This window comes from Hyposmocoma kahamanoa, unplaced genomic scaffold (assembly GCF_003589595.1).
Source record: "Hyposmocoma kahamanoa isolate Upper Pololo Valley unplaced genomic scaffold, ASM358959v1 100021, whole genome shotgun sequence".
NCBI lineage: Eukaryota > Metazoa > Arthropoda > Insecta > Lepidoptera > Cosmopterigidae > Hyposmocoma > Hyposmocoma kahamanoa.
Genome location: NW_020653200.1, coordinates 12,799,116 through 12,812,389, shown reverse-complemented (window position 1 = coordinate 12,812,389; position 13,274 = coordinate 12,799,116). Strand labels below are relative to the sequence as shown.

Here is a 13,274-nt window from a genome sequence, read left to right as displayed (position 1 = left end):
ACGTGAGCGACTTTAAGCAGCGATGCAAACGCGATGCAGTCGCTAATTATGTACCTATACACACGTGAGCGACTTTTAGCAGCGATGCAAACGCGATGCCTTCGCTAATTATGTACCTAAACACACGTGTGCGACTTTAAGCAGCGATGCAAACGCGATGCAGTCGCTAATCATACACTTATACACACGTGTGAGACTTTTAGCAGCTATGCAAACGCGATGCAGTCGCTAATCATTTACCTATACACACGTGTGCGACTTTAAGCAGCGATGCAAACGCGATGAAGTCGCTAATCATACACCTATACACACGTGTGTGACTTTAAGCAGCGATGCAAACGCGATGCAGTCGCTAATTATGCACCTATACACACGTGTGCGACTTTAAGTAGCGATGCAAACGCGATGCAGTCGCTAATCATACACCTATACACACGTGTGGGACTTTTAGCAGCGATGTAAACGCCCATAAATCGCAAGTGTAGCGATGCAATCGCGCGTTTCACGAATGCACGTTTGCATCGCTGCTAAAAGTCGCCGTGTAATCACTCTTAGATTCTCGAGCTTTATTGATATAACCACGGAAGAAAAAAATAATGGAAGTGCCTTAAGCCTCGAATTAAGCTTAAGCCTATCAGACAGATGTCGCATAAACACACACATTCTTAATTAGAAACACTACAAAATCTTGATATTGATTGGTCATAGTTTAAAAAAAAGAAATAAAAATTCGGGATTGTTAATATAATTTCAAGTTTACCCTGTGGACATTGGCATTTAATAGAAAGTTCAATACTATCAATATCTATTATTATACGTTAAGTTTTGATAATAGAAACGTGCTGCCAACTAGCGGTTGATTGCTGAACGACGACAAATTGGAGTCATTAATTTAGTTCATCAATGTTGTAGTCGCTCCTTTGTATAGAAGACACATCGAGTACATAACCAGAAATAGAGACGAAATGTCATTTAATTTGTTTGAAATCTATACTGCCCAAATATGACAACTGGTGACAACTGCGCTCCGATAGGCTAGCCCGAATTCGAAATATGCTTTAGAGATGGGCAAGCAAATATAATATTATCGAAATCGATAGTATATAATATGGCATTATAAATAACCATTACCTGTTTTTTACCGGTTCCGAATTGTGTAGTATTGTTAGAATCCATAGTCATTCCGAGTGAGCAAGTACTGAATGTATTTCTTACATATTTGTACGCTTTTGTCGAATAAAATTCAATGTAAGAGCGAAACTCCTCAATTCTGGCGAATATTTCTTTTTAACAATTCTCCCTGTTCTGTGTTTTAGATAATGACGTACGATTTCTTCACTAAGCACACCAATTTTCTTTAAAGTGTCGCCGTCTTTCGCTTTTATAATATTTTTTACCTCTTAATTCTATTATTATAAATTTTAAAGATACCATCCTCTTATTGTAGTAACGTACTTTCTCTTGTAGTGCCTTAATTGTCTTATTTTTATGCTTAACTTGACTTGTCAACTCTAAAACACGTCTGCAAAGAGGTTTTTTGGTCCGAGATTTAAACTGTGCAGGGGTTTCAGGATCGATAGAAAGTATTTTCGTTTAGTTGCCCTAGTAGTCGGTAAAAGTTCATTTTGAGATGATGATGGTATCGGAGTTGCATTTTCCGGAGCGCGTTCAGAACTTATGTTACTCTGAAGGGGCAAAAGTGGAGTCTATATAATATAACTTTAATAAAGTTAAATTAGACGGATCACGTATATCACTTACTACTACAGGCATATGTAGTGTAGGAATTGCGGTATCAAATAAGCAGCGGCGAATGTTCTTTGTATAAAAACAATCTTCTATGAAATGCCGAGAGCAAACGATACTTGAAATGCCGAGAGCAAACGATACTGTAATTGCTTGGAAACCTGTTTTCCCTTTTCATGGAAGCAATCCATTTTTCCTTAAGGCCTGGATCCTTAGGAAATCTTCAAAAACAATACAAAAATACTAAGTTTTTTTCGGTACACACGTACTTTTAAACAACACAACTGACAGTACACAACACTGGGTCCATGGGTCTCCCCAAAACCCATCCAACCCACAGTCTGGACTCCTCGGGGACTTGGCACAATCACCACACTTGCAAGGTGAATAGGTGATCGCAGTATGTTAGTTAAGAAGACATCCATGGAAAGGTATGGGGCGGTATTATACTAGGCCAACACTACACAGCCAAAAGAAGTTAAATATATAAATATAATCTCAAGCAAAAACAATTTTATTGAGCAATAAAAACGAACGACAATCTATTACGTAATAGTCAATGTTTCTTGTGCATAATCTGATATACTCATAAAATCGACTTTATACTCATGGCTCAATACTTAACTACGACGACGTTAGATGTAGGTTTTTTGTTTTACCGATTGTTTAAATAAATCATCGATACATGTGATTTTTTTTCAGTGCAACACTAGCAACGCGTGTCCAATGAATAGAATGAGATGACGTAATGGGAGTTGCATTAAGTGGAAGCAAGACGCATAAATGATTTGAAACGATTCATGGGTGTTGTCAAATGTTTCACTGCAAACCGTCCAGTTTAACTTGAGCTATGCTATAATGGACGAAAATTGAAAAATTACATATTTAATTACCGATGAAATGTGATTCCGTTTGTTTTGTAATTAGATTTTTTGCTGTTTTTCCCACTCACCGAATAGAACAGCACGGTGTTGTTAGAGATATTATCTTTATTACAATAAATACAGAATATTTTTGGAATATACGGAGACCTACACACAGATCAGTCGTTGGCCTGTTTATATTTCAGTGCAAACGAGAGTTGATATCTATAAGAGCTGTATCGCTAATGTGTTACCAGGAATATAATAATACGAGCCCCACTCCTTCGGTGGGGTCGGGTTCGGCCTGCGGCGTGTGGTCGGGTTCAGTTTACGGGGTGTGCTCAAGCTTTTCGATGGCACAATAGTTAGTACTACGGGCGCTTGATAAGGTTTCGATTCCCGATTTGAGCTAATTTAAGAAACGAACATTAAATTTCTAAGTTGGTTTTGGTCTGAGTATTCAGGGTTATCGTCGTTTCGGTATTCATAGTACAGGAAATTGGGCAGTGGTTTGGCATTTTCCCCCCTAAATACTTCTCTTTGGCATAGCTTTCACGAAAATGGAATATAACAGAAAGACGGTCGAGACACAACAACGCTATAATAAGTATCTCATTTCCACTACATCGCTTTTCATTTCCAATACTCGTAATCTATTACGCCTCCGTATATTATCTCCATCGCGATAGTGTGCGTACGCTTCGGGCTTCGCACTCTGCGGACCACGGCCGACGGCCTCGGCACTTATCACTTTGTTTTAGAAAATTGAAATAACTCTTTAATGGCGGCCATATTTAAAAATTGCAAAAATATTTTTGTTACCACTAATTTTTATCAAACAATCTTAGAAATCTTTCGTGCCAATTTTCAGTCGAAGCAAAGCAAGTTTTTTCAACAGCCATTTACATAAGTAATTACGGTTATATCGAAAAACGGCGGAAACATAATTTTTACCCGAAATCTTAGACTACCTATGGAAATTAAAGGACATGTTTCGTTGACTTATATAAATTAGACGTTATATGTATACGATGCATTTCGACATCGAAAACATAAACATGTTATTGTCTTTGTTTAACTATTACGTGCCGTCTTAAGCCAAAAGAGATATCATTACATTGGTCTGTGTCAACCACGGGAATCGAAAATACGTAACGTCATCTTAAATGCCAACCGTGTCCACTTCGCAGTATATGAGGTACCGTTGTCAAAGGGAAGTACATCAAATGTCAAAACAAATGTTTTTCCAAATGTACTATTCAAATATTTGCATGTATTTATATATTATTTATATTATAATTAAATTGGACAAAAATATTGACAATGAGAATAATTAGGTATTAATAAAATTGCGACGCTGCAGTATTAAGGGATGTGGTTTTCGAAAAAGTGCAAATCAATCGAATGTTACATTGCGCAGGCATGCTATTTTTTCGTCTATAAATCACACAATAGCCCAAATATTTCATGTAATTAGACTTATTTAAGTAGTTTATTTATAAATCTTGCCAAATTTTGCTTTTATTACTTTAGATTGCCTGTTTGTTTATATATTTTGATGATTGTTGTTAACGATTATTTTGAGATAATGTATTGATCTCGTTAGCATGCATATTATCGATATTCCGTTATTAAAACAATTCACTACGAGGTTTTTATTGTTTTATTATTATTATTATTTCAAGTTTTCCTACTAATGAAAAAAGGAAGAAAGAATGGTTGGAAATCATAGGACTGCCGAATATAAACGTTGGATCAAAGACCATCTTTAATTGTTCGCTTCATTTTGAAGAACCAAATTTTAACAGAACTTTGAATGTAACTAGATTACATGACAATGCTATTCCATAATTAGGTTTATTGGTAAATAATTTTATGTTCAATTTAGATTAAACAATACTCATTTACTAGTTATTCTCAGTTCCTGAAAACAAAATTATCCACTCGTTTCTGATTTTTCCCAATGACAACTCTAACCATTAAAAATGACAATTTTTTTAAAACCTGCAATACGTTGATATGTCAGTCCAACGTTGCCGGGTAAAGGCCAATACCAACGTATAGACAGCCTATTTGCCTTGCCATGCATCGTTCAGTGTTACTCGCCTAGGTGACCGAGTGAAGGCAAGCGCCAATGTGTATAGAGTTCATTTGGCTTATCACTAATCAAAGGCCGAGCGCCAGTAGTGGTCACACGTTTGTCCGTCCGCATATGAAACGCATACGGATTTTATAACGCTATTCAAAAAAAATTGCAAAACACAAAATAAAGAAGTACATATTATATATCAACAAATTGTCATGTTGTTGTTAATTTTATTTAATGAAGGAGTACTATGAACGGATTTTTCAAAATTCATCCCCTAAGATGGCGAAAACGGATAAAAACGTTTGCATGAAAAATAATATTCCTTGAAATTACAAAGACGCAACTTTGCATAAATATTTTACAATAAAAATTGTAAAAAATAGGCATGACAGTTTTTAAAAAATGCGGCGAAATGGGTAATAAAGTTTGTATGGTAAGTTTTTAACGCGTGGTCGGATTTGCTTCGTACTTGAATATTTTTCACTTGTATAAAAATTGTACGCAGACGAAGTCGTGGGGTAAAGCTAGTACATGATAATTGTTGATTTCCGATGATTGATTTTTACAACTACTTCCATGTGTTAAAATTGCTTGATAGATTTCATTTGCTTAAGAAAGCCCGGGAATTAACGGGAATACTAGAATCCGCAGAAACCTGAATAGACTTGTATTTGACAGTTAGTTAAAAGACGTGACGTAAATATGTACTAAAATGTAGGTTAAAGGCGAACCTCTTAAAGTAATTTTTATATTTTATTTAGTAAGTACAATTAATACTATGTAATGTTATATACCAGTAAAGTAGGTACAGGTAGGGCAATGTTGAGTGTGTGCGTTAAAAAAAAAGTAAGAGTGCGCATGTCGCCAACAAACTGCACAACAGCAATTTTAACTGGTAACTTATTTAGTAATAGTACCAATACTATTACTAAATAAGTTACCAGTTAAAATTGCTTGATAGATTGATTTGTTTAAGAAAGCCAGTAACGTGAATACTAGAATCCGTAGAAACCTGACTAGACTTGTACTTGACAGTTAGTTAAAAGACGATATGTACCAAATAAATATGTACCAAAATGTAGGTTAAAGGCGTACCTCTTAAAGTAATTTTTATATTTTATTTAGTATATACAATTAATACTATGTACCTGTAAAGTAGGTATAATTAAGTAAGAATGCGCATGTCGCCAATTAACTGCACAGCAGTTTGGTGACTTTTACTAAATAAGTTACCAGTTGTAATCTTGAAAATAAATTTTAAAAAAAGTTTAAAAATGTGTGTTGACATTTATAATAATATACCACTCGAGATTAAATTATTAGACCTGTGTTTGTTTAGGCATACTTTGGTTACAGTAAACTAAAGAAACCAAAAAAATAACAGTTTCAACTTTCAAGTCATATATTTGCATGTCGATAATGACTTATCGATAGATTATCGATACAACATTAAAGAAATCCGCCATTTGTAACTTTCAAATTTTGGTTTTATGCACGTTGATTCTGTAGTTAGGGCAGCTCCTTTCTTTTATTTTTTTTTCCATCCTGTAACCCCGACATTATGATTGAAGCCATGCCATTTTCAGTTGAATTAGAAAAAAATTATCTGCCGCTAAAAAAGTTTGTATGGCAGCCACATTGAAAAAATGCAAAAAATAAATTTGGACCGTAAATTATTATCAAACACCTATAGAGACCCCTACATACCGATTTTCAGTTGAATTAGAGGTGATTTTTATAAACTTGTATGGCGGCCATATTGAAAAATAGCGAAAAACTAATGTTGATCACAAATTATTATCAAGCACTCCTAGAGACCCCCACATGCCAATTTTCAAAGGGATCAGAGTATTTTCTTTCTACCGCCAAGAAACGCTTGTATGGCGGCCATATTTGAAAATGGCGAACAACCAATTTCGAGTACAAATTATTATCCGGCACTTCTAGAGGCCTCCACCTGCCAATTTTCAGCCGAAACAAAGCAAGTCTCTTCGGCAGCTATTTTCAAAGAAAATAAACGCTTATATGTCAGCCATGTTAAAAAATGGCGAAAAAACTTTTGACCCCTAATTATGATTAAGAACTCCTAAAGACCCCCACATATCAATTTTCAGCCGGATCGAAGCAAGTTTTTATTCGGCCGCCATTTTGAATTCGCCATCTTGAATTTTTTTTTACACAGTTGACCACTGTTACCTGTGTCGCAACTATCTCTAGTAGTTTCCGGTATAGAAGACCTTGAAATTTGTATGGCGGCCATCTTGTTTATTTGAATTTCGAATATTTTTACATTCGGCGGAAATTGCCCAGGGTGTACCTACCTCTTAAAAGTGCACAAATATTCCCTCCATATATTATAGTTTTTGCAGGCCGTTGATCACAATTTCATATTTTCCAAATTCAGGTCATCTCATATTATTTGATTGTTTACTTTGGAACCTTTCCGCGTACAACGGTATAAATATCTTTTTTCCACCGTATCGGGAGATATGCGTTCTATTTCTATCCGTGAGTCTAAACTTGTAGCCGTAATGGCTCTTATTTCGTCTCTATTTCTGGTTATATACTCGATGAGAAGACACAACCGATTTATTATTTTAAGGTTATAGCGGTGTTGTATTCATGCACTCACTCATGTACAAATTTAGCGTAATATACGGAATTTGTTATTGATTTTTTTTTAAATACATGGTATTTGAAGGTTTTAATAATATTTACTTTTTAATACTAGGAAATTAGCAAAAAATATTTTTTTTTTATTTTTTTTTTTTCAAAAGTTATTTTTCCATAATGGCAATGGCATGACCATCGATAGGCTAAATCCTAATTAGCCTATCGATTGTCATAATATTTATTAGTATGTATTGTACGTCGTGTTGGGCTCCTGGCCCTGGCTTATAGGAGACGAACGAAGCGCGTGTCGTACAGTCGCGTAAGACTATTGTTCAGAATAATTAAATAATGAATGTATGACTTCATTGAATAAAAAAAAAGACTATTAAAATTTATAGAGCAAGTTATTTTCAACTACAAATTGGTATTACGGTTAATTTTAACTCTAAAAATTCAGTACATATATATAAAATGTTTATTTATTACACTCTATCAATTCAAAATTATTTTAATCACAGCGAACATGATATCTTGAGTGATTTCATAACAAACATTTGAAACGGTGGCCTGCCTTGGATATTTATTTTTCATTATGTGTACGATTTTTATTCGAAATGTACCTATCAATGAACATAATTGAACATCCAATATCTTGTACAAAGGAGCGACTAATTCTAAAATTTCGCCACTAGAACCGACTAATTCACGACTTTTTCTGGGTCTGATTGACCTATGCCAGGAGATGTGGTTCTTGAGATTCAAAAATGGTGTCGCCGGAATAAGCTTATTCCAGCTTGGACAGTAAAACACCTTAATAACTTCAAAACTGCATAACGACTAAATCTAGTTTTGTACGACTAACCGACTAAATCTCGACATTTTTTAGTGTAATCAGATCTAAGCTAGGTATTGTGGTTCTCGACATTGAGAAATGATGCCGATGGAATAAGCTTATTCTAGCGTGGACAGTCAAATACCCTTATAAGTTTTGAATGGGAGACCAGCTAAATCTAATTTGTTGCGACTAGAACCGACTGAATAACGACTTTGTATCTGGTTAGTCAAATTTCAAAAGACGAGCTTAGCGTGCTCATATTGATTCAAATCGTAATCGATCGATCGAATCGGCAGTCTCGAAACGGACGGGTTTCTGAGCGAGAAGATGAACATGATTCCTACTATATCTTTCTAATTTGTGAGTAAATCAACTATTGTTCCGATGTGTGTATGTGCAAATGAAATGTCCGATCGGCCAGTTGTGAATCGCAATTATGCGCCTCGACTCGGAAAAGACGCAGTTTCCGATCGGGAGAGGCAATCAAAATCAAGCTGCAAATAGATCTTTCGAGACTTATAGTTGGCACGCGTCCGACGCTAACCATTTCTACTGTATTTATTGTTCTGTGGATATAACCTTTAAATGCAGTGGGTTATGTACCTATTGATATTTTTATTCCGTATCGAGGATTGGTATCTTGTATTATAGAAGTATTATTTTGAAATGGAAATGAATGCTGAACCTTTCTGAATTTGAGGCACTCTTGTTCAAACAAAAAGTCATAAACATATATTTTTTAAAATACATTAAATAGTAGATATACTATTTATTTATTTTTTAAAACATCGAGCGAACCCTTCAATTTCTATAAGCACGTGCGAACCGTATACGGCGCGCATACAAACAAATAGCGCGGCTACGTTTGAATGGAGTTACCCTACCTTTACTTATAGTATGGTTACCTACACTATGAATTGCCAGTGGCGCATGGCGGCACAACCTGCCAACGACAGGATGAGCATGTTCTGCGCCGCGCGGCTTTAGCGATGCCACACGTTGAGTTGTGAAGCTGCATTGTAACAACTTAATATAAATCAAGAGCGATATATGCTACACCGCGTTGTAAAGGTGCGCCACCGTGAGCATCTTAGTACGTTGAAATCATATCATTGCGACGATACAACGCCCCTGTGACATCGCTCTAACTCTTTTGGTACAAGAAATGAATACTTTATATAGTAGATAATATATTATATATATTCTTTAATATATTGCATTTTTAAGAGCGCCGGACGCAGCGCGCCATTGCCCGCCGCACCCGATGGCGCCGCTTATTACATCTTCTCTTTAAATTTAATTTAAGATTCAGAAAAGTAACCTTATATTGTTGAAGATAATTATATGTTTATGTTCCATTGCTTATTTTAATACATCGCAGCGTCGCGTAGTCCAACTGCGGCAATTTGAGGCGACTCTAAACGTGATGAGGGCCACCGCGCCAGCCTCCCCATGAATACCCCAACTTTGTTCTGCACAAGTACGTTCGTTGCGCAACTGTTGGGTTGTAGTATAGGTATGAATAATATTACCTGCGTTTTTTTAATTTTCTTTTTCTTTTTAAACTTCTTACTAAATCAATTTTTTCTTGTAAATCATTGCAACGTGCTTCCGCTACCGTGAATTGGTCATCAACTTCTGGTATTGAAGCTATAATAAGTACAAAAGTTATTTCTCATTCAAGGAATTTAAAATCAAATAGTCTACGCCTATGCGTATCATCAACAGAAATATTCCAAGAAACCATAGGACGCACCCCTAATGTCCAGTTTTCGTTCGGATCGCGAGCCCTCTATTTGAGGTCCAACAATGCTACTCGAACTTCGATGACGCTTATCTGCAACAATCATCCTCACGAGATACACTAAAACATTGGGATCAACATTCTTTCTAATAATTATATTATATTGCCACCGAAATGAGACGGCCACCGGCATCGACTAGATACCATTCAAAAGACGAAATCAGGAACATTTGCCCTCTCTACTTTGGCGGCCTGCTGCATTGTAGGTGAAAATCTGTGACGGCGTACAAGTCCTATATTATTCTATACTACTGAAAAATATAACGTTCAAATTATATTTATATAATTGTATACATTGTCATAATGACAACGAGGAAGAGCTTACCTTTAGATAACTTTATACCGTCGCCCATTGTACTTTAAATTTTTCGTTTACACGACTTGAAAGTTTCGTGTTAATTTAAAACTGACGACTGATTAATAAATATAAAAAGGGTTGTTTAGTAAAAGCACTAAAAAATCATTACGTCAAAGTTGTCAAAATAATTCCAAGTCTCTAGAACATTAGAACATCACCATTCGTACTGAAAATCTATAAACCTATGCATTTGAAAACAAATATAGACCAAAGAGAATTTAAGCACTATACGGTACTCAATCTACTTTACTGAAACGACTTTAGATATTATCATTAACATAATCTACAAAAAAAATTTTTTCAATCAAAGATCACTATGTTAGTAAAAAAGAAACGAGTGAGAGGCTTCAAAGTAGTAATGCGTCTCTTTCTAAAGGGTGTTTATTCATGTTTCAGCCAGCCATATTGTTTTTAACTTTTTAATTTTTACAGAAAATGTGGCCGCTTATAGATGACCAAAACAACTAATATTATTTCATAATACTAATTAGTATTCTTATTTGATAAGCTACCTTATAATAGAAGGTTTTATTGTTGATTTTTTTTTGTATTATTACAGTAAAAGCATATTACCTTTAAGCTAATTTTATTTAACCAAAACTTAAAAAGGTAATAGACTAGACACTTAAAATAAACCTTAATATAACCCAATAAGGTGTTTTGTAATATTGGTCCAAGTGCGCGATCCAGTTTATGAAATGTAGGTATAAATCCAATGATATTATTGTATCCATAGATTTAGTATAAAGGTACCCAATTGTATCCGTGTCAAAGATATTACGAAATAGACATTACGAATCTTTGATATCAACTGTCAATTTTCTACAAAATCTGCGACAAATATTACCACCACGCGTTTCCACCTATAATAGTTTAAAGTTTTATAAATTCAGACTTGTAGCTCGAAACAATTTCGCAATTTCTCTATAAAAAATCTTATCCAATCCCATGTCCCTCTTCCCAATTCCACTCATCTTTTAGTATTGTCCAATAACTTCTATATACACTTATCTATCTAGATATATTTTCGAAAATAAAAGTAATATAGAATATAGCGGTTGTAATAATAATATAATATTTATACTGTTCGTACGTTTTTTCATACTTTCTCCATCGTCCTAATCCCGTGTCTAAATTTGATAGCAAAGAAGTATAAGAAAAAAAGTTGACTTTTGTCCATCCTAAAAGAGTACACCCTGAGATGAAATTGAAGTCCAAACATTGACTTTAAGTCAATGAGTCCAAAAATGTAAACAAATGTGTTTACCATTACAAAAAAAAGTTTTTGAGAATAGTGGAAACGTGAAAAGGTCTACAAAATATTGCATGATGTTTTATATTGTTATGTAGGAGGAAGCGGGGCAGTTTGATACAGGGGGCACATTCATACATTATCTCCGTGCCCTCAAACATAATATTAGTTGTGATAATACTAAAACGTGCCTTTGTAAGTGTGAGTAATAGATATGCGATGATGCAGTTCACCAGTTAGCCGTCGTCGTTTGACAGGTTACAGTGTTTTCACAGCCGTTGACTAAAAAAATAAGCGACACAAATACGAGTGCCGCTGCAGTTTCGTTCACTTTACAGGGTTTTATGTACTAAGTACATGGTAAATTAGTGTTTCCAATAACTAGAATTGCACGTGACTTTGAGAGAATATATTAAAAAAAAAATTAAATATTTTTTTCTAAACTAGCCCGTGGGGTACATTTATACACTAGTGAGTGGGGCAGTTTGGTACGTATCAAAGAGCTCCTATTAGTAATTTTGTACGAAAAATGTAAAACTGTTTCAACAACTTATTCTAAAGAGGTGAACTAGTGACACTTTGCGCTATAGCGATGCAAGCGATGTATCAAAGTACCCCACAGGTGGGGCAGAAATTGACAATTCCCATTTTTTGGTACAATCAAAATTTTTCAATTATTCGATGCTATTTATGATAGAAAATATTGAATTAGTAATGTTTATTAATAGTATCATCAATTAGGCAGAAAAAAATATATTCATTATAATTGCATTTAGTAGCCCAAAATTAAAGTTAAAAAAAAGTGTGCGAATCTGCCCCGCTTCCCCTACAGGGTCAAGAGCACGTGAAGCTTGACGCTTAACACGTAAATCAAATTCTATGCAGCTTACGGTAAGAACGGTCCAAAGTACAAAGTGTCAAGCTTGATGTACTCTTGGCTGTACAAACAGAATATTATCCAATCATTTTAGTTTAAAACAATCTTAATAAATAATATAAACTCAAAGAACTTATTCTTGTGGAAAGATTTTTATCCCATTGGCAATGTTTCCGGTATACACAACCTTTGGCTGCCCCTTTTATTTATCGGTATACAAACACTATAATTTGTTGCTACATTTATATTATTTTATTGTAAATAATATTTTTTATGAAGAATGATAAAATAAAAATAATAGATTGATAAAATATTAAATAGTGTTCATTATAATTAAAAATAATAAGCCAGTTTTTTATCAATAGGCATGGTTAATGTCAGGTCGGCGGCGGTTTGCCTGCCCACCAAACTGAGCTGCGTCGTCGTAATTTTGTTCATACGATTTCTGGCGCTCGTTGTTATCGAACGTGCTCCTTGCTTTATAATATGCGTCGTGTTGTTGTACGCTTTACACTCCCTTATAAGTTTTTTAACAATAGTTAAAAAAAAGATTGCCTTTTGGTTGACACGTGAAAAAATATTATTGTACCCTATGTACACACACACACACACACACACACACACACACACACACACACACATACACACACACTCGCACACACACACTCAGTCACAGTCACACACTCGCACTCTCTCACTCACCTACACACACACACACACACACACGCGCGCGCGCGCCCACACACACACACACACACACACACACACTCTCATACATACACGCTCACACACTCACACACACACACACACACACACACACACACACACACACACACA

The 13,274-nt window shown here is 35.1% G+C and overlaps 1 protein-coding gene across 3 annotated transcripts in view; it reads right to left on the bottom strand.

Annotated features, from left to right (window-relative positions):
• LOC113226621 overlaps positions 1-10,390 on the bottom strand; it is a 32,407-nt gene extending 22,017 nt beyond the window's left edge. For 2 of the 3 annotated variants that reach the window (XM_026459334.1, XM_026459327.1), the window contains exons 1-3: positions 10,061-10,112; positions 9,903-9,983; positions 9,679-9,796 (exon numbers count right to left, since the gene is read on the bottom strand). In XM_026459334.1, the coding sequence (XP_026315119.1) occupies positions 9,679-9,796; positions 9,903-9,983; positions 10,061-10,097 (236 nt within the window). In that variant the 5' untranslated portion in view covers positions 10,098-10,112. Of the gene's footprint in view, positions 1-9,678; positions 9,797-9,902; positions 9,984-10,060; positions 10,113-10,275 lie in introns of those variants that run through there. The other variant, XM_026459344.1, reaches the window with a different exon arrangement.
• Positions 10,391-13,274: the final 2,884 nt, after the last annotated feature.